Consider the following 26,911-nt stretch of genomic DNA (forward strand, 5'->3'; position numbering starts at 1 on the left):
TGGAAAATGAAGCTGGATGTTTGGGATACTATAAATGATCAAGGGGTGGCAACTCATATTACAGGGGAAAACTTTGCATAGAGTTTCATTACGATTAATGGGTGGCTTCGCCATTGTATACATCATTAGTCCGATTCTTCGTAGGAACTACCCTCGCGTGAAAAGCATGGTCATGCTTCACATGAAGCGCATTTGCGATTTTGTGCCTCCCATAAGTGAAGCACGGATATGCTCCCGCGTTGTGCTTCATAAAAAAGTGAAGCATGATGTGCATTTGCATCTTTTTGGTTTCTTGTTTTTTGGTTTTTTCGATTCTGTTTTCTTCATTTCCCCTTTTTTGTCTTTATTTTTTACCGATTCCTGATTTTTTGGTTTATGTTTTTTTCTTTTGATTTTTTGCCTGTGGATTTTTTTCTCCTGTTTTTTTAGTTTTTTTGGGGTCTTCTGGTCTTCTGGTTTCTTGGTCCTCATTTTTCTATTTCCGCATGAAAGCGCAATTGTGTTCCTCGGTTGTAAGCTCCAACCACGCTTCCTCAAAAAAGTGAAGCACGCCCTTCGCAAAAAGCACAAATTAGTTTACTTGGAAGTACGTGTTGGTACAGTTTGTAAGCACAAGTTACTACTAGTTGAGAGCATAGATATGCATAAAAATGTTTATCAACATAAGATCTAGTTTCAGAAATCTCGATGCGAGAAATGCAATGATGAAGACGGTTCATGATTTAAACACACGATTCAAAATATAAAACATTTTGAAAAAAGAAATCTACGAATAAAAACACAAACAAAATCACCGTGCCTCTCGTGCCCAGGAGAAATCCCACCAAAAATCCTTTGAAGGGGTACTGAAAGTCAAATCTGAAAAGAGAAAAGGAAAACAACGAAAAATAAAAAAACCGTAACAAAAAACACACACAGAAAACCCCCCGAAAGAAAACCAACTCCCGAACGAAAGAAACAGGAAGGAGGGAACGGACGCGCACGCTGCCTCCTGGGCCGGCTCATTTCCCCCCAGGCTTTTAGATGACAGCCCACCTTTCTCAGGCCCACAGCCTAATGAGGCACTCCTGAATGGGCCAAATAAGTGGGCTCGACGAGAGAAGCCAGCCCAAGAGGCCCCGGACACCCTCGTCCTCCACCGGACCACCGCGGCGCCACTCCCCTTCGTCGGCCGCCACCCTCTCCGCCGGTCCCCTGCCTTCGCCTCCACTCCGTCCGCGAGCCCGGCAGGCGACGCCGGAGGCCAAACCCCACCGCCCGCCCTATCAAACACCCCCTCTAACTTTGCCTCCCAGATGGTCTCCTCCAGCCCCGCCCCCACGGGGGCGGCGGTGCCCGAGTCACCGTCCACCATCACGGACGGCGCCGTCAGCGGCACACTCCCGCGGACGGAGGCCTTGGCCGTGCACTACCCCGGATACCCCTCCTCTCCCGCTCGCGCTACCCATACCCTCGGCGGCCTCCCCGCCATCGCCAAGGTACGCACACCTAGAACCCTCACCCCTCTCGCTTCCATCAGGCAGCGCAAGCGGAGTGACCTACTTCCGCTTGTTCTCCGATCCCCCGCAGGTCCGGAGTTCCGACCCCGGCTCCCGCCTCGAGCTCCGCTTCCGCCCGGAGGACCCCGATTGCCACCCGACCTTCGGCGAGCCCCGCGCCTCCACCGGCCTGCTCCTCCGCCTCTCAAGGCCCAAGGGAGGCTCCGCGCCACCGCGTGCTGAGGTGGTGGCGCGCGTCCGGACCGCCTACCATTTCGATGGTGAGCGCTTGGCCACAACCTGTTCGATGAAATGCCTTGGTCTTTATTACGCTTTGGAACGGCTGTCATGTTCCAAGGCTCGCCTCTTTTGACCAGTTGGAGCAACTCTAGCTAGTAGCTAATAGATTATGATATGGTGTTTACCAGTATGATACACTATGTTGGACTATGGATGTTACAAATATAAGACTTTATTTGGAGGCAATGATGTGTTTGAATGCAGAATTTTGTACACGCAAATTTGCTCATACACAAGTTTATGCAGGCATGGCAGATTTTCAGCATGTCGTCCCAGTTCATGCTGCTCAAGTGAGAAAAAGAAAACGGTTAGATTGTCCCAATGTTAAAGATGATTTGGGCACTGGTAGAATACCTTCGGACTTTCTCTACTTTGATGATGCAATGGCTTGATGTTGCCATTTCTGATCACTCCTTTCCCCTTCTGCATGGCAGATAAGGCAGGAGGTCTAGACACGGATGATGGAGATGTCATGATGTTGGTACCACCGCTCTTCGCAATAAAGGATAATCCAACAAACATAGCGTAAGTGCTCCTAGTTTCACAGTTTACAATGACGTTGAATTTGGGTGGGTGGTGTGTGTGTGTGTGAGTATTTATCAGTATCTGATTTGCTGCTGGTACCTCAAATATCTGCTGGATATATATAAATAACCATGACTATATCTGTGGCTTGAAATATTTGAAGTCAATGCTAACCTAAACAAGCTTTGTAAATTTGTTGTGTTCATCTTCTAGTTGAACAACTCAATTGTTGAAAGTCCTTTTTTTTTTCTCAAATCATCTCCAGTGACGAGTCTCTTTTGCTTTGTGCAATCATCATGGTTTTTTTCTTCGTCACCTGTAAAGGAATGACAGTAGGTTCGGTTTCCTATAAGTGCCGCACGATTTTTTGCCGACAAATGCCTTTCATCAGCACACTCATTCACATGGTCAACGTTGTAGCACCAGTTGTGTGGGCACATGAATCTTCACTAAGGCACCGACAATAATTTCAGAATTGATCAGAATGCTCCCAAATATTATTTTTATCTAGATAAAAACATGTTATTCTTACTTTCTCACCCTTGGAAAAGTGGAGCTAAGTTGTCTGCGTAGCTTCTGGGATTAGCTCCACTAGCTTTTAAAATTTTATTTCACCATTATATATATATATATATGACAAATAATATATCATTAAAATATTGCTTAATAATATTTACTGCAATTTTTTAGGCTTCTACCATCGACCAATGCACTATCCAAGAGCATGCAAAGGGGAGTTGTGCGGCATCGGTGGGAGGTTGATCCTCCTTGCATGGACCTTTTCTGTTGCTTATCTGTTGCAGTGATTCTAGGTTCTCATGAATGTCTACTAAATATAATTGTGACATTTTTCTCAGTTTACTCTTTTGGGTAAACTGTACTCGGCCCTACATTGCTAACCAACACTCTAAATAGCAGTAAGCGGTAAGAGACATGCCGCTCGGTCTGAAAGCGGTTTAGCAGTTATAGATATGACTATTTATGTGCAGTCAGGCTTTACTTAAAAGGTGGAGTTGGTGAGCGGTGGTATTCTCAGCATCTCTCCTTCTACCTTCCTTAAATATATGATATCTACAGGAGTTACAACTGGGATATATGATTTCTATTTATCCATAGCAACGCATGGAAATACGGCTAGTCATAGAAAACACACAACTGAACATTGAGTTCTGAATTTTTGTACTGTTTCACCTGAGGGCATTGCTAAGGGTTTACTCTACATCATCTGTCTTAAGTGGTGCTGTCAAACCTGCTTCCTTAATAGTTTCTTGAGGAAGCGCTCATGAATCTTAGTGAGGATGCCTCAAAAGAGCAAGTAATCCTTCTACATGCTATGTGTATAGCGTGAAGATAGACCTGTGACTAACTCATAGTAGCTGCTATCATCGTCGCAAAGGCTGTTATTTAGAACAATGTTACTTCCCTGTCTTGATTTACCCTATATTTTGTTGTATTGCACTACATTATTTGCTGAATATGTACATATGTTACACTTTGCAATAACTTCAGCTATATTTGTTGCTGTAACATTTATCCCTTCGAAAGCGGCTAATTAGTTACTAAGTCTCTATCATATCTTTGCTGCTTTATGTTGATAGTTTTGTGAGGTATGATCAGTTGTTGTGAGATAGGCTGCTTCCCACCCATCATTTTCAGAGGAAAATGGGAGCAGCCTTCATAGCACAATTTTTTGCCATATGTAGACATTCCACTCAAGTTTTTTATATTGCTCTCATTGCACCTTTGGTTACCACGCTTACTTGAATAGCGGTTAGGACATTTTTTTTCTGCTACCTCATTCAATGCCTTCTCTTGGGAGATGTGTCCATTGTAGTTGGTGTGAAATAGCTTATTGACTGCATTGGTGATGACTGTTTTTCTTTGCTTGCAGATGGATATTGAACCAACCCTTGCACTTCCTTTCAACATTCAAGATATCCTTTGTTTAGTGTTATACCATCAACTTTGTGTACTTTCTTAATAAACATAGGACAACATCTTACATGTTACTCTGTTTTATAAAATGTTTGGATCTGTCACCTGACTTCACGTATTGTATTGAGATTGCCATCAGAAGCATCCGTAACTAGTGTTAAGTGCCACTTTCAACATTTGAGGATAGAAAGGGACCAAAATGCATTTGATGGTGGAGCTTGGTCTCAGGTCAGGTCCCATGGGCAGGGGCAGGTAAGGCACATGACATGGCCGGGTTGTAGGTGAGCTCGGCCTTAGGTAGGGGCATTGCCGCTGTCCTCAAATCAAGTCATGGTCAGCACTATGTAATCATCGAATATGGGTATTCTGAGCGCTGACCATTGGAAGTGAATCACAACACTGGTGACATCTGTTTCATGTGCGCCACTGCAAAATACGCAAGCATAGGTGGCAGATCCAACATCTTTCTTGCACACTTCAAGTGGCATATAAGATATATTGCCATTTGCGTGTATGATATTAAAGCAGTTGGAGCTTATGGTTTTGAGCCAAAATGAAGGAATATTGAAGTAAGCTAACAAGGAGTGAGAAAATCAAGAGCTAAAAAATAATTTAGAGCTAGGCAAAAGAACGGAAGAGACCAAAAACAGGAAAAGAGAACATTTTGCACGAGGAGGTTAGTATGTTTATTTAGGTTCCATCAAGAGACGTACTAGAGTCTTGACTTTGTGTTGAGGGGCAGAGTTCTATATGCTTCTTGGGAAAAAAATTCTTTTGTTTTCACAGTTTATCTGCCTTGCATTAACATTTTACTCTTATCTCAACTCATATTAGCAACTGCCATGGTGTAATTAAGGAATTTATATTATTATTTCTGCATAATTTATGGGAATCCTTTTTTTAATCTTTCTGAATTATATCCATTTTTTATTCCGGCGTGTCAGTATCCTCATAAATCCACAACCTTGATGTTTAGCTTCCCAACTGGTAGTCGGTTCCCTTTCTCCCGGATCAATGAAGAAGGGAGAAGTCAATTGATTCTTCCAAAAACCCGGAAGCGAAGTGCTATGCTGGGGTGAGGGTGTTGGTTATTTCAGAAGTTGGAATGACAAGCAACCCAGTAATAGCACTCCTTTATATTTCTCCAATATAAATAATTGTGCTCCCTGTCAATGCATTTATTTTACACATAAGTGCCTCTCGTACAGTACTGTGGTAAAAGAGAACACCAGCAATAACAATGACACCACCCATATTTTCTGATAATTTTATGTATCCTTTTGTATTTGGAGATAGAACAATGCAGTGGTGACATGCGATGGTAGTATAATTTTTTTGCCATAAATGACCCTTTATGTTTAAAACTTGGTGTTCCATTATGACCTATACTCTGTTATTCTGACGTGGCTATCCATGAATTTTCCTCGTAAGAGGGTGTCTTTGCAAAATCTTAGATAGTGCTCCGAGGAAGGAAATTATCTTCCTCATTTCCTCAAGCATATCCTTGTTTACCTTAATTGCCATTTACCTGTCCCCAAGAAGGTTAACTGGGAAGACCACATACCAAGGAATTCGTCAGAGTGGGATTCGCAGATGGCTGTGTGCAAATTATTTGACGAGCGTCCTGTGTGGCCAAGACAGTCACTTTATGAACGTTTGATTGATGATGGTGTGCATGTGTCAACAAGCCAGTTCAAAAGGTATCGTTGTTTCTTTAACTCCTGAATCATTTAGGCCTTTCAATATGTCTTAACATCTTCCAACTATCGTCTCTTCATTCATTTTGTTTCTTTTTGTGTGCTTGCTCAGCCTTTTGTTTAAAGCTGGATACTACTTCTCTACTGGACCCTTTGGTAAATTCTGGATCAAAAAAGAATATGATCCTCGTAAAGATCCTGAGTCACGAATGTAAGCACTGCTTTGTTGAACTATTTGCTTATTTGACATTCATTAAATATTCTTTTGAGAGCAGAGCCTATTACTTAAATTGTAAGGAATGCGTCTGATGTTTCTTTTTTCAGCTGCAAATATCAATGACCATAAAGTTGTCATATCAGAACCTATGAAATATGAGCTACCCTAAAAAAAATATTTGAAATGCGAACTCCATTATCAAACATTGACAAGTCTTATCTTTCTGAACTACACTACATTAGCCAAATGGTTTTTCCTTTACAGTTGAATCATTAGACTACTGCTAAATTTAAGAGAAGAGTGCAAATGCAATTCTTTTAGTATATGGATAATGCGGTGATGGGCTACTTAATGAGAAAGCGAGATGAGAATGAAAAATATATATTACTAGATTGCTTCTCGGTAAAAGTATGTAACTGAAATACATCCTCTAGAACTTATAAGGGTTACATCTGCTGTCTGGGTGTTGGATTGTTGGATAGGTCTGGGTTGGTTTGGAATTCAGATCAGCATATCTCTATCTCCTGTTGACCTGTTGTCCTGGCCCCACAACTTCTCTATTCCAAGGTTAGTAACATTGTTAGCAATCATATTATAACGCTACAACCAAGGTTAAATTGTAGAAAAAAACAATCCAATCAAGTAACATCGATGAGGATGGGCTGGATGCCGGTTCTGGGCACCGACCTTATTGATTGGTGATCTTCTCGGGAAGGTGAGGGCCAACTCTCAAGGGACGTGAGAACTGCGATCCTGCTCATCTTCTGGACACTTTGAAGGCACTGAACGGAAAAAGCCTAGCCAGCCACCAGCTTCACGCCTCCCCCTGTATCTCGCCCAGAACCATGTCTCTCGCAATGTAGCCAGAAAAGGTCAAACAGGAGATCTTGGCCTTTATTCCCTGCTACTATGTGTCCGTCTGGATGTATCCTTGAAAAAAAAGTAACATCGATGATCAAATCTACTTCCAAAAGAATAGTTCATCTAACTAGAGACAACATCCATCATATTCTCAGAAACCTTCTTTGAGGAGTTCCTATCCTGAAAATGTAACTTCTTCCATGTATGAGGAGAAGAAACTTTATGACAATCATGCTTTAGCTTTGCAGTCAAATGTTAAAATAACCCGGAGTAACAAACTTGTAAAAAGGAGAATCTCTTAGCTACATTTCTTGCGACCACAATCTTTCTTTACCTATGCATTTCATTCTTGTCTTGGAACTCTATTTCTTGGCTATCTTAGAATCTTTTAAAAATGATGTTCTTGTGCTAGATATCAGCGAATTGATTTTCGCATGCCTCCTGAGCTAAGGAATCTTCAAACGAAAAGGCACAATGGGTGAGTCATATATTTCTTTTTGCTTGCATTTCGAGCCACTGTTATATCATTGCATTATTTAAAAGATCTGTCTCTCAACTTCCCCGTTGTTTCCTATATTAGTGTCTCGTTGTTAAAAATACTTCGTAATACTATATAGTTACTAGCCTTTTATTACTGGCGAAAGAACTTGGTGATCAAAAGATGCACACTCTACTCCGTGCCCATGCCCAAAACGGGATACACCTAGTAAATGTAATACCTTTTTTAAACCTCATCATGAATTCCTGCCACACCTCGTGTGAATCCAATGGACGCCAGTGCCCACTGTATAAGATTTTAGTTGAATATAAGATACTGATTTGTTTGCAATTCAACTAAAACGTTTGTGTCCATTTTTCAGTACCCAAAACAGTGAATGTATGTGCCAATTCTTAACATTAGCCTGCTGATTTGAGCAATAATAAGCATGTTTCTGTTACGTAGATTTCTCAGAAGTACGTAGTATTTCTTCACTGAAATAGATAAATATATTAATTTAGCTTGATTGTGGGAAAAGGTGAACATGGTAATAGTAGGAGCTGTTCTGCAGTTAAGTTAGGTACTTGTTATGGTGCGTCAAACTTCACGCTGCAAAGTTTTTTCATAGTGATAGTGACCATAATTGATTCCACCTTCTAACTGCAATTGGGTGGGACTTTGTAGAGGACTTGATTGTAATTAAATAGTGAAACTTCCGTAATGAGAATTTAGGTCATACATCCAGGTGCAATTCTCAAACACTACATGTGCATAAAGTGTTGAAGCTTCATTACAGATAGGAACATAAAATTGGCTTTGGCATATTCTAGTTCTCCACTAAGGGTTTCTATCAAAATACTTTTGAACTGTAGATGTAGTAATGCATGTTCCACTATGAGTGTTTTCAAGGTTTTCTGTTGAACTACTGGGTCACTGGGAAGAACTAATCCTATATACCTAAATAATTGATCCCCACTAACTCTAATTCTCTCAACATACAACTATGCCAAGTCACCATGCCACCATGCATGGGAAAAGACCCACGCTAGCATACACCATGCATGCTACTCATATTCAATAAATATTCTACAACTATATAATAATTAAATAAAATAAAAAAAATTGATAAACTTCTTCTCCTTTATTCATAATGTTAATATAAATACTAATGTTTCAATTCCATAATGTTAATATAAATACTAATGTTTCATACTATCAGATCTCATTGAAATAATTGCATCCAGTTTCCACAGCAACACACGGGCATCATCTCTAGTATGAGCACAACACGAACCATGTAATAATCCTGACAGTTTCCCGATATGGTGAACAAATGCTTAGCTCTTCACTTTTGTTTGTGTCAATCCAGTTGAACATTTATGGGGGCAAATCTGCCGTAACATATTTAGTTCCTCACTTCATATCTCCAGATGATTGTGTTCTCTGGTGCCTGGTGGTGTCATTGTCTGTTCACAAATAAACTTGGGTTATGAATGGCTTTGTTTAAATGCTGCTCTCTTTGAATAAGAAGGCCTTTACATTTGCTGCTTGTTCTTCTCCCTCCTGCTTATACATTTTTTCTTTTCTTTTGACATGTAAGATCTGAGAAGTGGTCAGAGATGTGCAAGCTTGAAAGGATGCCATCGAAAAGTTTCATCTTCCTGCAATTATTTGAACTGAAAGATGACTTCATTCAAGCCGAAATTAGAAAACCTTCTCATCAATCAACTTGCTCAGTGAGTAACTAAATATTTGTTTTTATGCTTTTTTGGATAGAAAGAACATAAACATTGTATGGGCATAACATATCAACTGTTACTTATCTACTTGTGTATCTGACATGAATTAACTTTTGTGGCATTTTGCTGGCCTTCAGAAATCTCACTGTACAATCATTGTAAGTGTCTTGTTGAGGGAAAGTGTCAGACTACGTAGTTTTTCTGTTGCAAGCAGCTCTGCTTGTGTACCTTCATCGACCACTTTTAATCATACCAAGTTCTCCCAAATTTGCTGTGATCATAATCTGTGTAATAATCTTGATTCATTGCTTGTAACAACATTTCTTTGCATGCATAAACTAACTAATCCCTATGTAGCATTCGACAGGTTGGTTTTCTAAGCCAATGATTAAAAGTTTGAGGTTACAACTATGCATAAGGTTCCTCTCATTATGTCCTAATGAAGATGCCAAAACCCTTTTGAGAAGTTCCCATCAACTTCTTGAAAGGTCCAAAAAGCAGGAAGCTATTTGCAGATCTGAGCAACTGAAGGAAAGAAAAGATGTTGATGAAGGTCTAGTCTCATCTACTAGTCAAATGCATATTTGTTTAATACTTATGGGCTCTGGCCGCTGGGTACCCTGCAGACATAGTGTATGTTTCGCGTTTCGTGATTTGTAGACCTCTTACTGAGCAGTATGAACTTGCTGCGTACCTGCATCGTTCAAAACAATTTTCATTGAGCTAATTATATACTGCTTCGATGGCTTTATTAATCTAATTTTGTGAACCAAGATTCATTTGGAGCTATTTTAGGTTTGACTACTTATGAGCTCACGAGAAATTCCCAAAAGGTTTATAGTACTAGAACATGATAGAAAACTTGACCTGTGAGTACAATATTCTCTTTGTTTGCACTGGACATATTATCCACATTCTAACTTTTTCTAGCACTATGCTATCTTTAAGGAAATTCGTAGAAAATACCCAAGTGCACTATCTAGCTTAAAAATGCTTATGAACAAGGTTCATGTTTCTATATCCCATTTTCGTGCATGCTAGGTTTGTACTTCTGTTTGTATGGGCTTTGATACAAGTTCAGGTCAATTGGTAGCTCGTGTGTTCGATGAACAAATGTTTGTTCTTCTTCCTAGAGAGATACTTAAGCACATCCATAAAAAAAAGGGCAGCCCGGTGCATGTAGCTCCCGCTTGCGCAGGGTCCGGGGAAGGGTCCGACCACTTTGGGTCTATAGTACGCAGCCTTCCCCTACATTTCTGTAAGAGACTGCTTGTTAAATCCTATTTATTCTGCAGAAGCTCCTGCTGAACATGTTGGATCTGAGGATCAGATGGACACTAACAACTCTGATAGTGAAGATGCTGATGACGAGGAAGAGGAAGATAAAGAGGAATCAGATGGTTATGATTCTCCAGCCATGGTATGTGTCACTACTTGCACCTTTGGCCCTATAATATGCTCTACAGTAACTAATTGTTTACTATATCTATGTAGGCCGAGGATGTTCCTGATTTCGCCTTACATGAGTCCTGTATCCTTAATACAATTCATTTTATGAAATTTGATTTCTCATGGGGAAAAAGTACCAGGCTGTTGCAACTTTGTGCCCATTCCTCTCTGTGCCTGACACTCATCTTTTTCCTGTAAGGAAGGTAGCAGTAAAAATATTACAATATGTTGGTTAACAAAGAGTACAAACACAACAAGTTGGGCTACGGTTTCACTCACTTTCTGCAGCAGTTAATTCATGACCTGGGGAGAAGGGAACTGGGCTAGTTCTGGTTGCTTAGTGTAAACTTGTTGATTTCCCTTTCTTGCAAATATTTCAAATGAGTTACCAGATTTTACATTTTTGAGGTTGGAGTAACAAGAAGCAGTACTTAAGGTTGCGATTACTAACCAAAGTTTCTTTTCTCAATCCTTGAGTCGGCTTTTACATGGTTAAAGAACCTTTGCATTGCATTGATTTTTTCCCTTTCTCTTTTAATATATGAGTGTTGGAAGTTGTGTTGCTGGTGTTTTCCTATAAGATGTATCAGACACACTTGGAGAAGGCTTCTCCACTGGATACCTTGAGGAGGTTTTGCGCAGCTTTCCACTGAATGAAGATGGCCAGAATAAATCAGGTGATGCCCTTAATAATGGTGAAGCAAGTGATGGGGAGTTTGAAATTTTCGAACAGCCTAGTGACGATGAAGAATATTCCGATGGTTAGTGGGGCCTTTTGGGGAGTGGCAAGATATCCTCAGGTTATATTTTATGGGCCGTTGTTGACAGTACTTTGTTCATTGGATTTTAGGCTCTAGGGTTGTTTAGGATTTCATAGCAGGTTGTTTAGCTATCTATGGAGCTAGATATTTAGCCTTGTTAACATGATGTTGGATGTCACTAGAAGCTAGTTCACTATAATTGTCCTGTCAGCTACTCCCTCTATCCCATAATATTATGATGTTATTACATCCAATATGTGAGTATATTGGATGTAATAGCATCTTATATTATGGGATGGAGTATTTCTTTAGTGCTTTGTATTTCCGGCCCGTGCGTTTTCAATGGAGTGTGGTTTCGTCGTAGTGTATTGCACTGTTCTTGTATTCCGCCCGTGCGTTTTCAACAGAGCGTGGTTTCGTCGTAGTGTATTGCACTGTTGTGTTCGTTACTAGTGTACTCTGGGTGCTGTCAGATTACTACCCTAAGAAAAACTGTGAAGGTTGCTTCCAGTTTGACACGATTTCTACACGGGAGCTGCGACACCGAGTCCATAACTCCACGCTGAAAATTGGTGCTGGATATTGGGCGCAACATTTCCGATATATGGGGTGCATCTAACTGGGGCAACTAAACTCGCCTGGGAAGTTTACTCAAAACTAGCAAAATCTTGGTAAAACGATCAGTGTCATCCCATCAATGTCAAATAGATGCGTACGATGTGCCAAGGAGAATAGGAGGGCTCTTGTTCCTAACTCCTGGAACCTAGACCAGCTACTTGTGTTCACCAGCAATTCATCAAACAACCTTAAAAGCGCATGAAGTACAGACTAGTCGTATTTCACCATTCTAGGCGATCATTTTCCATTGGGTTTCCAAACACATGTCATGACTTCAATTCTGCGGTACATCTCAATAAAACATCAAACATAACATCCGTAAATAAGCCGATCACCAAGCAAACTAAGGTGATATTTTGCAAGAGAATGATAATCTAGTCACTGTCCCATGTATCCTTTTTTTTTTATCTGAGCTCCTCGCACAAAAAATCAAGTCGTGTGAATTGGGTATTCATATGTTCGGTGTTTTCTTCTTTGTGCAAAGGATCCAAATAGGCAAGTGCATTTTACTATGTCCTCGAAGGTGTTCCATAGATAAGCAAAAAAAGGGTTTCATTTTGGATTCCCCAATTTTGAAAAATTGCATATTAATTTCCTTCATATGAACAGAAAAATATGATGACTCAAAGAAGTTCTCTACTAGAAACTTTGTATCGCGCACATGACTTAGCAAAAGAAATTAAGATAAAGATCGTCGGGATAGCAATATTTTCCATCCGGGTATTACTCACGTCAAGAGATTATTTAGACAATTAGCAAAAGAAACTGTGTGTCTGAATTGCAAGAAATCTACTATAAAAAGGAAAGAATGTGGGAAAAAAATTAGCAAAAGAAATTGTTCGGTGTTTTCTTCTTTGTGCAAAGGATCCAAATAGGCAAGTGCATTTTACTATGTCCTCGAAGGTGTTCCATAGATAAGCAAAAAAAGGGTTTCATTTTGGATTCCCCAATTTTGAAAAATTGCATATTAATTTCCTTCATATGAACAGAAAAATATGATGACTCAAAGAAGTTCTCTACTAGAAACTTTGTATCGCGCACATGACTTAGCAAAAGAAATTAAGATAAAGATCGTCGGGATAGCAATATTTTCCATCCGGGTATTACTCACGTCAAGAGATTATTTAGACAATTAGCAAAAGAAACTGTGTGTCTGAATTGCAAGAAATCTACTATAAAAAGGAAAGAATGTGGGAAAAAAATTAGCAAAAGAAATTGTGTGGCTGCTGGGATTCGAGCCCAGGTCTCCACGGCCACAACGTGGAATTCTCACCACTAAACTACAGCCACAATCATGTGCAATTTTAGCGAGAACCCTCTCTATACACTTTCTTCTGTTGATATCACACTACATAGGCCCGTGATAAAACCTAATTAGAGCACAAGTATTTCCCACTAAAAAATAAACCTAGGGTCAAATTGTTGGCATGTAGACAAAAAAATGCTAAAACCTAGAGAACGAGTGTTCCCCACAATTTTTTTAACATACTTAACCACTATCTTAATACCTGTAAATAAACTAGAGCATGCCACAAGTCACCAAAGAGCAGACTATGGACGTACTCCCTCCGTCCCATAATATAAGATGCTTTCTGACACTACGGTAGTGTCAAAAAACGTCTTACATTACGGGACGGAGGGAGTAGTTGTGAAGCCGAGGACACAATGTGTGCACTGAAGGCCGATAGACAAGCCAACATATTGAGGCGGTTTTTGCAAAATAAAAAATAATTGAGGTGGTAACAACTGCTTAAGGTGCTCAAACAATTAGAGCAGGAACAATGCAAAAAAAATTTGAGTAGCAACGGACAGTAGGGAAAGGAACAATGCAATTTTTTGCTTTGAACATTAATTGAACTGCGAATAGCAGCTTATTTACATCAGCATTTGTCCCTTTTTCTTCAAATTCTGACTTGTAATTTTGTGCTGCCCTAGATACACCTTGTATATCGCTCGATTGCACCTAATTGCATGGCACTTACTCCCACCACACAGCCGGCCATCATCTACTAAAACAACACCCTATCGTTGGCTTCCCTAATTTCCATAGCAATGGGTCCCAATCTGGGCTACGATATTAATTAAGTGTATCTCTGGTAAATAAATTGTTCTTTACATATTGTCTCCGCCTTGCAAATGGAACCTTATTTCCCATATTTCATCATCCAAACTAAAAACAAACTTTAGTAAAATAACATAATTAGTTGCTACCCCAATCCCATAATTAGTAACACACCTGAAGCAAATAAACTAGTCACTAACATCCTTGATACCATGTTTAAGAAATAAATATATAAGCTTATTTAACACTAATTGTAATAGCTTCAATGTCAAGCATATAAAAACCAAGATCTAATTCCTGACATACATATATTACTACACGCAGATAAACATATGCTCCCTCTGTAAAGGAATATAAGATGTAAACGCTCTTATATTTCTTTACAGAGGGAGTACTATGCAAATAACTAATTTCAGATAACATGTTCAAAATGAACATACATATAATTTGACTATCCCCAATTTTAAAACACTAACACTGAACCAATGCCCAATTTTAGAGAACATGCTCATCCTATTGCACTAGAACTCTCTGTATAGTGGACATGTTCATCCAGTTTCAGAGAACCTTGTACATACATGACATGTTCATCTAATTTCCCCCACAATTCGTCCCAAACCCTAAATCTCTATTTCTCCTATTACCCTGAAATCAAAATAAAAAAAAACAACAGAGAGGAAAGAGAGAGCGGTTGGACTTACATGCCACTGCCGAGTGGGGAAGCCCAGGTGTGGTCGCCGGTCAGATCAACCACAATCACTCTGGCCAAAGACGTCACCGCACACTATATCGGGACGACTAGGGCGGCTCAAAGGTGTTTCATTGATAATTTTTCATTCGGGTATTATACTCATGTAAAGAGATTATTTATACAATTGGAAAGAGAAGCAAAAAAAACCTAACTTTTTCTTTTGAGCCGTAAAACAAAACTAACTAGACATGTTCTATTGTGGCCATATGGGCAACATATCTCTTTAGCCTTTTCAATGATCTTAAAGGCTCCAAATCTCTAATAAGCTTGTCACGGTGCCTGAGTACTTGATAGGAAAATGTCCCTCAATCCACTCTTGTTTATTTTTTTTAAATACTCTTTTTCTAATTTATTCTCATCATAGAAACTTGCTCAAAGCAGGTTACAATCCATTTCAGATTAATAACAACTGAGATTTTTTGCATGAAAAAGAATAATCTAATCATTTGGCAGTGCAAGAAGAGTACTGTGAAAAAGAAAAATGTGAGAATAAAAACCTAGCAAAACTCTTGTTTATTTTTTTTGAAAATACTCTTTTTATAATTTATTCTCATCATAGAAACTTGCTCAAAGCAGGTTACAATCCATTTCAGATTAATAACAACTGAGATTTTTTGCATGAAAAAGAATAATCTAATCATCTGGCAGTGCAAGAAGAGTACTGTGAAAAAGAAAAGGGACAAAATGTGAGAATAAAAACCAAGATCTTATTTCCCATATTTCATCATCCAAACTAAAAACAAACTTTAGTAAAATAACATAATTAGTTGCTACCCCAATCCCATAATTAGTAACACACCTGAAGCAAATAAACTAGTCACTAACATCCTTGATACCATGTTTAAGAAATAAATATATAAGCTTATTTAACACTAATTGTAATAGCTTCAATGTCAAGCATATAAAAACCAAGATCTAATTCCCGACATACATATATTACTACACGCAGATAAACATATGCTCCCTCTGTAAAGGAATATAAGATGTAAACGCCCTTATATTTCTTTACAGAGGGAGTACTATGCAAATAACTAATTTCAGATAACATGTTCAAAATGAACATACATATAATTTGACTATCCCCAATTTTAAAACACTAACACTGAACCAATGCCCAATTTTAGAGAACATGCTCATCCTATTGCATTAGAACTCTTTGTATAGTGGACATGTTCATCCAGTTTCAGAGAACCTTGTACATACATGACATGTTCATCTAATTTCCCCCACAATTCGTCCCAAACCCTAAATCTCTATTTCTCCTATTACCCTGAAATCAAAATAAAAAAAACAACAGAGAGGAAAGAGAGAGCGGTTGGACTTACATGCCGCTGCCGAGTGGGGAAGCCCAGGTGTGGTCGCCGGTCAGATCAACCACAATCACTCTGGCCAAAGACGTCACCGCACACTATATCGGGACGACTAGGGCGGCTCAAAGGTGTTTCATTGATAATTTTTCATTCGGGTATTATACTCATGTAAAGAGATTATTTAGACAATTGGAAAGAGAAGCAAAAAAAAACCTAACTTTTTCTTTTGAGCCGTAAAACAAAACTAACTAGACATGTTCTATTGTGGCCATATGGGCAACATATCTCTTTAGCCTTTTCAATGATCTTAAAGGCTCCAAATCTCTAATAAGCTTGTCACGGTGCCTGAGTACTTGATAGGAAAATGTCCCTCAATCCACTCTTGCAAGAAGAGTACTGTGAAAAAGAAAAATGTGAGAATAAAAACCTAGCAAAACTCTTGTTTATTTTTTTTGAAAAATACTCTTTTTATAATTTATTCTCATCATAGAAACTTGCTCAAAGCAGGTTACAATCCATTTCAGATTAATAACAACTGAGATTTTTTGCATGGAAAAGAATAATCTAATCATCTGGCAGTGCAAGAAGAGTACTGTGAAAAAGAAAAGGGACAAAATGTGAGAATAAAAACCTAGCAAAACAATTATGTGGCTGCTGGGATTCGAGCCCAGGTCTCCACGGCCACAACGTGGAATTCTCACCACTAAACTACAGCCACAATCATGTGTATTTTGAGCTTCAAATTACAAGTAGACAAATGTCTCCTTCAAGACCTTTACACACTTTCTTCTGTTGCGATATGATGTTGGCATTTAGATCAAAAATGCTAAAACCTAGAGAAACAAAAACAAACTTAACCACTATCTCAATACCTGTAAATAAACCAGAGCATGACTGCATGCCATCATGCTTGGCTCCAGCTATTCAGCTTTATATTTAGCTTCTTTTAAATTTCATACCACTGCACCATTCCCAGCTAATTCTCTTACTCTGTTTTGATTGACGCCTTGAGCTTCAGCCTACAAAGGGAAAAAGGAAGTTAAGGGTAACTTTGATCAGCCAACATAAGGCCCCCTTTGTTAATCTCGTAGCCAACAAAATAAAAGTACTCCCTCTGTCCCAAAATAAGTGTCTTAGCCCTAGTGTAACTTTGTACTAAAGTTAGTACAAAGTTGAGACACTTATTTTGGGACGGAGGGAGTATAACCATATTTCCTGAACCATCATAAAAACATTTCAAATTTTCAATATTTCCTGTTATTTTAGGGCAAATTATATATGTGCATTCTTCAGATTTCAGCATGGTATTCTTTCTACCAAGATTCCATCCATCTTCTCACAAATATTTTATGACAGATCATCAAGCATTCAAGCTCACCTATACACTTAAACATTCAGAAACAAACTTAATTTAATGCTAAGAATGTTTTTGTCACCCAATAAAAAAGGCTATGCTCACAAAACATGGAAGAATAGACGTGGTTAAAATTGAGCAAGTTGAATTATCTGCTCAACACATAAAATTGAGCAAGTTGTGGCAAGGAAAAAAAATAAAACACGTGTACATAGTGAGAAGGCTCTGCATCACCATCCATACCTCCTGTGTTCCCATCCTCGCCTCAACTGCAACCATTTTGGACTTCTCCCACTAAAGATGCAGGGTATCTTCTGTTGGGTCCTATAGAGCATTTAAAATCAAAGTCAAATTTATGTAAAGAACAGAAGTTATTACAGCTAGATGATCAGAACTCTTCCTAATCTAGTAACCAATGTGTCTAGCTTAACTCTGTTCTCATGGCTGATGGAGATGATCAGAGCATGGTCATCGCAGATCCAGAAATAAATGCTAGGAAATCAACACTCGTTTCCCATTGCACAAAAACTCGTTTCCCATCTCTCAGTTATCGATATGAGGTCTGTATCATATAAAGATCTCATTGCACAAAAAATATTTTCCCATCTGCCAAAACACTGAGTTCACACATTCAGTTTCAAATTCAATTTGACAAAACAGTGGAATAAGAAGAAAGCCACCGGGGGTGTATCCTCCTTTTCAAAAAGAAGAAGAAGAAGAAGAAAGCCACCATCCTCCGCCTTAGCATGGTCTGGCCATATTGGCAATATACCTCTTTAGCCTGCAGACTTTCGATGATCTTAAATGATCCAAATCTCTAATAAGCTTGCCACAGTGGCAGAGTACTTGATGGGAAAAATGTCCTTCATTTCACTCTTGTTATATTCTTTTTTTGAAAAAATATACTAGTTATAAACTTGCTGAAAATAGGTTAAAATCCATTTCTGATAATAATAGCTGATGTAATTTTTTGCATGAAAAGAATAATCTAATCATCATGCAGGAGCAATTACATGCAATCAGACATCTAGATTGCAATGAATGTACTGTCAAAAAAGAAAAAATGTGGGGAAAAATAGCAAAAAAGAATTGTATCCTCCTTTTCAAAAAGAAGAAGAAGAAGAAGAAGAAGAAGAAAGCCACCATCCTCTGCCTTAGCATGGTCTGGCCATATTGGCAATATACCTCTTTAGCCTGCAGACTTTCAATGATCTTAAATGATCCAAATCTCTAATAAGCTTGCCACAGTGGCAGAGTACTTGATGGGAAAAATGTCCTTCATTTCACTCTTGTTATATTCTTTTTTTGAAAAAATATACTTGTTATAAACTTGCTGAAAACTGGTTAAAATCCATTTCTAATAATAATAGCTGATGTAATTTTTTGCATGAAAAGAATAATCTAATCATCATGCAGGAGCAATTACATGCAATCAGACATCTAGATTGCAATGAATGTACTGTCAAAAAAGAAAAAATGTGGGGAAAAAATAGCAAAAAAGAATTGTGTGGCTGCAATATACCTCTTTAGCCTGCAGACTTTCGATGATCTTAAATGATCCAAATCTCTAATAAGCTTGCCACAGTGGCAGAGTACTTGATGGGAAAAATGTCCTTCATTTCACTCTTGTTATATTCTTTTTTTGAAAAAATATACTTGTTACAAACTTGCTGAAAACAGGTTAAAATCCATTTCTGATAATAATGGCTGATGTAATTTTTTGCATGAAAAGAATAATCTAATCATCATGCAGGAGCAATTACATGCAATCAGACATCTAGATTGCAATGAAGAATTGTGGGGAAAAAAAGAAAAAATGTGGGGAAAAAATAGCAAAAAAGAATTGTGTGGCTGCAATATACCTCTTTAGCCTGCAGACTTTCGATGATCTTAAATGATCCAAATCTCTAATAAGCCACCATCCTCTGCCTTAGCATGGTCTGGCCATATTGGCAATATACCTCTTTAGCCTGCAGACTTTCAATGATCTTAAATGATCCAAATCTCTAATAAGCTTGCCACAGTGGCAGAGTACTTGATGGGAAAAATGTCCTTCATTTCACTCTTGTTATATTCTTTTTTTGAAAAAATATACTTGTTATAAACTTGCTGAAAACTGGTTAAAATCCATTTCTAATAATAATAGCTGATGTAATTTTTTGCATGAAAAGAATAATCTAATCATCATGCAGGAGCAATTACATGCAATCAGACATCTAGATTGCAATGAATGTACTGTCAAAAAAGAAAAAATGTGGGGAAAAAATAGCAAAAAAGAATTGTGTGGCTGCAATATACCTCTTTAGCCTGCAGACTTTCGATGATCTTAAATGATCCAAATCTCTAATAAGCTTGCCACAGTGGCAGAGTACTTGATGGGAAAAATGTCCTTCATTTCACTCTTGTTATATTCTTTTTTTGAAAAAATATACTTGTTACAAACTTGCTGAAAACAGGTTAAAATCCATTTCTGATAATAATGGCTGATGTAAATTTTTTGCATGAAAAGAATAATCTAATCATCATGCAGGAGCAATTACATGCAATCAGACATCTAGATTGCAATGAAGAATTGTGGGGAAAAAAAGAAAAAATGTGGGGAAAAAATAGCAAAAAAGATTGTGTGGCTGCAATATACCTCTTTAGCCTGCAGACTTTCGATGATCTTAAATGATCCAAATCTCTAATAAGCTTGCCACAGTGGCAGAGTACTTGATGGGAAAAATGTCCTTCATTTCACTCTTGTTATATTCTTTTTTTGAAAAAATATACTTGTTACAAACTTGCTGAAAACAGGTTAAAATCCATTTCTGATAATAATGGCTGATGTAATTTTTTGCATGAAAAGAATAATCTAATCATCATGCAGGAGCAATTACATGCAATCAGACATCTAGATTGCAATGAAGAATTGTGGGGAAAAAAAGAAAAAATGTGGGGAAAAAATAGCAAAAAAGAATTGTGTGGCTGCTGGGATTCGAGCCCAGGTCTCCACGGCCACAACGTGGAATTCTCACCACTAAACTACAGCCACAATTATGTCTATTTTGGGCCACCAAGCTACAAGTATAAAAATACCTCCTTCAAGACTTCTTCAAGACTTCAAAACTTAAAGCACTATCTCAACTCCTGTGAATAAACTAGAGCATGACACAGGCCACAAAAGAGCATGAGGGCACAGTGTGTGTCACTCTTGGCCAACAGACAAGCCAACATATTGAGGCAATTTTCACAGAAATAAAAAATTTAAAATATTGAGGCGGTAACAGCAGCTTAAGGCGATCAAACAGTTAGAGCAGGAACAATACAAATTCTGCTTTGAACAACATTTGAACTGTGAATAGCAGCTTATTTACATCAGCTGGCATTTTGTCCTTTTTGCTCCAAATTCAGACTTGTAATTTTGTGTGTGTTAATATTGCTCGATTGAACCTAATTGCATACACTTACTCCCGGCAAACAGCCGGCCAACGTCTACTAAAACAACACCTGACGTTGGCTTCGCTAATTTGCGACCTTTATACTGTATATAGGCTGCTCAAAACTTGATCTCATCTCATATGCTTGGATGGATATTAATACTAACTCCCTAACAGATCAAGGCCTTGGTACACTGCCACACTGGTAAATCTTGGTCAATCTGACAGTCACATCCCACTACTTCAGTAGACTATCTGGTCACATATAATCTTACAAAACCACAATGTATATGGGAGAAACGGCGGTGGTACAGTGCAGAATACAGATCATGGGCTACCGGTGTCAGCAACACAGCTCCAAGCAGGCACCTTCTGCACATCCATCACTGCCATCGAGCGTCTAATATGCTCCACCTCAGGCCATCTATCACCACTGCCTGCTTGCACATTACTATACACCACATGGTAGCCAACATTATCTGGTTCCAACTCCATAAGTTTCCGAGCCGCAAAAGATGCCAGCTCGACATTCGGATGTGTTTTGCATGATGCAAGGAGAGCACCCCAAATTCTTCCGTCTGGCTTAACATTCATGGCACTGATCACTTGGGCAGCTTCATCTAGGTTACCTGAACGGCCAAGGATGTCCACCATGCAAGTGTAGTGGCCTAGCTCCGGTGTGATGCCAAACTTCCTAACCATGCAATCAAACAATGCACGAGCTTCAGTAACAAGCCCTGAGTAACTACATGCTGACAGCAAGCTCAGGAAGGTCACTCCGTTTGGCATTACTCCTTCCGCAAGCATTTGGTCAAACAATGCCAGAGCTTCCTTGCCATTGCCATGAATCGCGTACGCTTCAATCATTGAACTCCATGCGACAATGTCTCTCTGCTGGATGTTGTTGAAGCACCGGCGTGCCAAATGGATGTTCCCGCATCTAGCATAGAATTTAACAATGGATGTCTCCAAGTAACAACTATTCTCATATTGTGCAGCATGGCTGTTCCGTATGATGTATCCATGAGCTGATTTACCTAGCCGCGAAGCACCTAATTCCATGTAACTGATGACTAGTCCTTGAAGCATGTCAGCATTGATAGCTAGCTGAGAGTTCAACATTCGCCCAAACAGATGGACTACCTGTAAGAAGTGCCCATGGTGGATGAGACCCCACATCATGGCTGACCATATGCAGCTGCCTGTTCCCTTGAATTCCTCAAACAACTTGGCGGAAGATTCCATTTCACCGCATTTAGCATAGAAATCCAGAAAGGATGCCACCAAGACTGGATCAGTAAGCCCGCTCCTAATTACGAAACAATGGAGCTTTTCTCCTTGCTCAAGACACCTGTGCTTGGCAAATGCAGCAACCAGGGCAGTTAAGGTCTGGCAGGTTGGACACACTTCCTCTCTTCTCATCCTCTCAAACATGTCAATGACTTGAGCAACGTTCCCCTGCGACGAAAACTCCGAGATTATAATGTTCCAAGAAACCGCATCTCTTCCTCCCGGGGACAGCTCGAACAGCCTCACCGCGTCGCCCAAGCCAGACGCCGTCCTGCTCAAGTGCGTCAGTATTGAGTTGAGAACCAGCGGCTCTTCGCTTAAACCGCTCTTCATCGCATAGCAGTGCAGCTGTCTCCCCCCAGGAACGTCCCTCTCGGCAGTACACAGACGAAGCAGGACGGCGAGCGTCACCGCACTCGGCTCGCACCGGTCCATCCGCATCTTGGTCACCAATCCGGACACCTCCCGTCGGTCGCCTGTGCCGACATAGGCAGATATCAGAGAGGTCCAGGAAACCACGTCCCTTGCAGTCATTTCGTCGAACAGCTGCCGCGCGGAGGCGACCGCGCCGTGCCTCACGTAGGCGTCGACGAGGGTGTTGCAGAAGTACAGGTTGAGGGCGAACCCGGTCCGGACGCCGACCGAGTGGGCGGCCCCGACGAGGCCAGCGACGGCGAGCGAGGCCGCCGCGCGGTTGAGCAGCGGGAGCGTGAAGCCGTCCGGGCGGGCGCCGGCGCGGAGCATGGCGGCGAAGGCGGAGACGGCCGCCGCCGGGAGGCCGGAGTCGAGGCGGTCTCTGATGGCGGCGTTCCATTGGGGGGCGGTGGCGCAGGCGGAGGTGGCCGGAGGCGGTGAGCTGGGGAGGAGGAGGCTGCTGCGCGGGGCTATCAGCAGAGCGGGTGTTGGGCGAAATGCAGAAAAGGAACGTGGAGGCATCTTGGTTCGACTGCAACAAGCCCGCCGTCCAGTTCGTCCCCGCCGGCACGCTGCTCCAGCAGCCGGGTAAAGCGCATCTCCAGCCGCGCCCCCAATCATTTAATCGGCAACGTACACTTTCGATCCAATGGCACAGGTTCTAGTTTCCATCCTTCCACTGAAGAAGAGTTTCTACCAGATACTTTCTCTGTATTAGCCGGCTGGCCGTAGCAGGCGCCTTGAATATAAGCTTCCATTTGGTTTAAAACCTACATACTTGGTACTCCCTATGTCTAGGTGTATAAGTCATTTTAGATTGTGCATTGCGATCAAGATAGAGGGGAAACGAGAGAACTTAATGTTTTTTTTCTAGTTAATAGCATTGCATGCAATGAATAAACCACTGCATGTTATGTTTGAAAATCTCAAGTCATTGAAAGCATGCACGGCCACATCTCTTATTGGTTGATATGTCACGAAACAAGTAACGTAGAGGAGTTAATGTACCGTATCTAAGTGTTTTGGGATTACTTGATTTTCGTTAGATGACTTACACACCTAGACGGATGGAGTAAGTAGTGTATGCGTGTCTAGTTTCAAGAATTTACAGTGTGCGAAACGAGCCGATAAATAATAACGTTATAATTAAGACATAATTAAGTATAACATGCTTAGGGCATCACTAGCTGATCTCCTAAATTTTTGAGTAAACACCCGAGTAAACTTTAAAGTAATTTCATTTCTAGCCAAACTCCTAAATTAAATTTAACAGAGTAAAAAATTTGAGAGGCATATGAACAGAAATTCGGTGCTAAATTAGGTTCAAACTAGTACATAAAACATAGTTAAACGACATTGGGTGCAAATCCTAAATATTTTACATAGAACTTAAAACAAAATTTGAAACTTTAAAACATAGTCTGATTCTTTCTCGGCCGCCTTCCACTCAGCCCTGCTCAAACCGCCGATCACTAGGTCCGGCCGTTGTTGCCGTCGTCACCTTCATCGCTTGATAGATCATGACTTTGGTCTTGACCGCCATGTACTCTGCGTACAGGCGGCACTACGCCTCGACACGCTCCAGGTAGTGTTGGTGGAGCTCCGCCATGTAGGCCTCATCGGCTTGATCCACCGCGAGACGCTCGTGGGCTTCTCAGTCCTCCTGCCTCTCGTGTGTGGTGCCCACCCGGCGGTCCATTGGCGACTCCGGTGGCAACAAATATCCCGGGGGAAAGTGCACCGACTTGATGTCATATGCACGCCCGCCACTGCCTCCGCCGAGTGGAAGGATCCCAACAAGTGGGTCTTGCCAGTGTCTCGGTCATAGATTTTGGTGACCCATATTCCCCACAGCCACTGCTGCACGACGTGGTATCTCTGCACTGGCGGTGGCGGCAAGAGGTCGGGGAAGGTTGGTGTGCCACCTGCTCGGGAGGAGGAGGCGCCTCCGCGACGTGGATCTGCCGGCCGAGCATTGAGGATGGGCGGCGGCGAGGGAGGAGGGGAAGGGGGAGGTGGGCGGCGTTGGCCAGATCCAGTCATCATTACCGGTGCGCGTGCGACGGACTAGGCGTGGGTGCGACGCGTAGGTCGATTGGGCGGCGGCGGCCGTCGATGGGTGCAGCCCGTGGGAGAGGGGATTTACTCGGCGTGTGGGGTGTATATTTACTCATTGGCCGCCGCTTGGAGTAAATATTTTACTCCTCTAAGGCCTTATACAATGGGAGGTGCTTAGAGAAATAAACCAGGATTTCCAAATACCGGTGCTTATTTGTACAGGATAGACGAAAAAAAAGCGTCTTTTCTATAGAAATAGGCACCGGTGCTTCAGAAAAAATCTGGTTTATTTTTTTAAGCACCTCACTAAGCATCTCCCATTATACAAGAACTAACCGGTTTAGGGGATCGGGGAATTGCTAGATCCAGTTTAAAGTAGTAAACCAAAATTTTTACTCCTCTAGCCGGTTTTAAGGAATCATCTAGAGATGCCCTATTGCCCTTACATGCAGAAGGCCTCAATAGTGTCATCGCGACCAGGCTTAGTTGGAGCTTCACGATGGCATGGTTTAGACCGTATCTTAATTAGCCCGGCGGACAGTGCTAAGGCGTGCAAGAACGGCTGCAGAATCGAACCCGGCCCTGCGCGTACTGGACGACGAGTCCCTGGTCAGGATCGAGTGTCCCCACTGCATGGAGCCCGCCCCCGGCTGCGGCTTCGTTGGCGCACCGCCCACGCTCTCGCCGGCCACCTCGACGCCGTCACGTGGTGTGGGTACGTAAGGTCCAGCAGTACGGCAAGGTCAACCAGCCCCAGGTCCCGGCGCTCGGTGCCGCGGCTGTTGCTCCTCGGCAAAGACGACAACCCCCTGTTCCTCCTGAGTCCTGACCGTGGGTACGGCCAGGGCGCCGTGGGTGTGGCGTGCATCAGGGCAATTGCAGCGACGCGGTAAGCCGGACATCGTCCTGGTGGAGAGATACAGACGAGGAGCAGCACGCCGCCGGCGCGATGGTTGCCGTGGACAAGCCAACGTTCCTGCCGGTACCGGTGATGTATCTGGTTCGAGGAGGATCAAGGACGGGCTGGTGTGCACAAAGATGGAAACCAAAAAACAGTTAGGCGTGCGCATGATTGGGCTGCCAAACTAGTGGCGAAAGTTCTCCGCACCAATTTTGGACTCGGATTGAAGTAAAGATACTGCTTGGACTCGGATTGGAGCCAATTTTGGCTCGGATCGGTAAGAGTAAAGATACTGCTGGGTACGTATCCATGAGCCAGGCCGGATAAATACAGCAGGAAGAGCAGAAGCTCTCCTCCGTTTGCAATCTTCATATCTGAACTAAAACCCAAACCCTAATCGCCAGCGCCATGGAGGAGGACGGCGACCACACCAAGACCCGCCGCAAGCGCACCCGCGGCCCCCCGCCGCCCCGCGACGTCACCCCGCCCGGCCTGAAGCGTCCGCCCCCGCCCCGCGAGGAAGGCGACCCCTACGACGAGCTCCTCGACTACGACTCCGACACGTACGAGTACCGCTGGGGCTGGGAGCGCCCGACGCGAAGGTACAAGCTCAGCGACTTCGTCGACGGCGGCACGTGGTCCCCGCCTACGGCCGACGAGGCGAGGAGGGAACACGAGCTCACGATGGCCGAGCGCCGCGATTTTCTGTCCCGTGGCGCCGAGCCGCTGCGGATCAACCGCCGCCCCCGGTTCCTCGGGCTCGGCGGCTGCCCCCAGGATCGCCTGCCCACCATCTATCGTCAGCCGGCCTCCACCGCTCAAGGAACTGATGTCGGCGCTGGTTCCACACAATAATTAGTGTCTCCAACTCCAAGGCGCTGATTCTTAAACACTTCAAATTTTTAAAACAATGTTGTCCGCCGTGATCTATATATATAGTTTCTCTCGTCTGCTGTCTGCTGGTATGCATGCATATTTTGGAGCTCCTCTGCATTTTAAAGTGTATATGCATGCCATCAACGAGTCCATGCATGCATGATGCATGTGCGCCCTGTATCCTCATATTTGCCTTATCATCAGCTTATGTATGTCAAGTGTGCTACATATGTCTATCTGTGCCCCTCTCTCTCTATGATATGGTATTTTGTTGTGCACTAATGCTCCTAGTACATTTCTAGCCGATCCCTAATAACCGTTTAGACGAGTAAAATATCCCCAATCGGCGTTAGCTGAGTAAAACGTATACTCAGCCATCGCGAATCTCCCTATATTTACTCCACCACTCGGCGGCCGA

The 26,911-nt window shown here is 41.7% G+C and overlaps 2 protein-coding genes and 3 non-coding genes across 5 annotated transcripts; 1 reads left to right on the plus strand and 4 right to left on the minus strand.

Annotated features, from left to right (window-relative positions):
- Nucleotides 1-1,115: 1,115 nt before the first annotated feature.
- On the plus strand, nucleotides 1,116-11,639 carry LOC125530160 (Transcription factor IIIC, subunit 5). Its single transcript, XM_087530472.1, has 14 exons — nucleotides 1,116-1,478; nucleotides 1,570-1,759; nucleotides 2,025-2,123; nucleotides 2,213-2,303; nucleotides 2,994-3,060; nucleotides 4,195-4,237; nucleotides 5,767-5,938; nucleotides 6,048-6,146; nucleotides 7,426-7,491; nucleotides 9,092-9,227; nucleotides 9,588-9,783; nucleotides 10,526-10,650; nucleotides 10,725-10,761; nucleotides 11,270-11,639. The coding sequence occupies exons 1-14, from the start codon at nucleotides 1,296-1,298 to the stop codon at nucleotides 11,443-11,445; spliced, it is 1,680 nt and encodes a 559-aa protein (XP_087386598.1). The 5' UTR covers nucleotides 1,116-1,295; the 3' UTR covers nucleotides 11,446-11,639.
- A 1,637-nt stretch (nucleotides 11,640-13,276) lies between these two features.
- TRNAH-GUG (transfer RNA histidin (anticodon GUG)) lies at nucleotides 13,277-13,348 on the minus strand. Its single transcript has one exon. It is a non-coding gene; the product is annotated as a tRNA-His (tRNA).
- A 3,479-nt stretch (nucleotides 13,349-16,827) lies between these two features.
- Nucleotides 16,828-16,899, minus strand: TRNAH-GUG (transfer RNA histidin (anticodon GUG)). Its single transcript has one exon. It is a non-coding gene; the product is annotated as a tRNA-His (tRNA).
- A 3,598-nt stretch (nucleotides 16,900-20,497) lies between these two features.
- Nucleotides 20,498-20,569, minus strand: TRNAH-GUG (transfer RNA histidin (anticodon GUG)). The gene has a single exon. It is a non-coding gene; the product is annotated as a tRNA-His (tRNA).
- A 100-nt stretch (nucleotides 20,570-20,669) lies between these two features.
- Nucleotides 20,670-23,235, minus strand: LOC147992461 (pentatricopeptide repeat-containing protein At4g35130, chloroplastic-like). The gene has a single exon (XM_087530477.1). It carries the CDS (start codon nucleotides 23,178-23,180, stop codon nucleotides 21,282-21,284), a length of 1,899 nt encoding a protein of 632 aa, XP_087386603.1. The 5' UTR covers nucleotides 23,181-23,235; the 3' UTR covers nucleotides 20,670-21,281.
- Between the last annotated feature and the right edge of the window lie 3,676 nt (nucleotides 23,236-26,911).

Source organism: Triticum urartu, chromosome 1A (assembly GCF_056163025.1).
Source record: "Triticum urartu cultivar PI428250 chromosome 1A, HENAU_Tu73, whole genome shotgun sequence".
Taxonomy (NCBI): domain Eukaryota; kingdom Viridiplantae; phylum Streptophyta; class Magnoliopsida; order Poales; family Poaceae; genus Triticum; species Triticum urartu.

Bases quoted from the DNA above. Each gene is read 5' to 3' on its own strand.
- LOC125530160 (XM_087530472.1), top strand. From the start codon at position 1,296: ATGGTCTCCTCCAGCCCCGCCCCCACGGGGGCGGCGGTGCCCGAGTCA. The intron at 6,147-7,425 runs GTAAGCACTGCT...TTCTTGTGCTAG, and splicing joins AAAGATCCTGAGTCACGAAT to ATATCAGCGAATTGATTTTC. The intron at 10,762-11,269 runs GTATCCTTAATA...AAGATGTATCAG, and splicing joins TTTCGCCTTACATGAGTCCT to ACACACTTGGAGAAGGCTTC.
- LOC147992461 (XM_087530477.1), bottom strand. From the start codon at position 23,180: ATGCCTCCACGTTCCTTTTCTGCATTTCGCCCAACACCCGCTCTGCTG.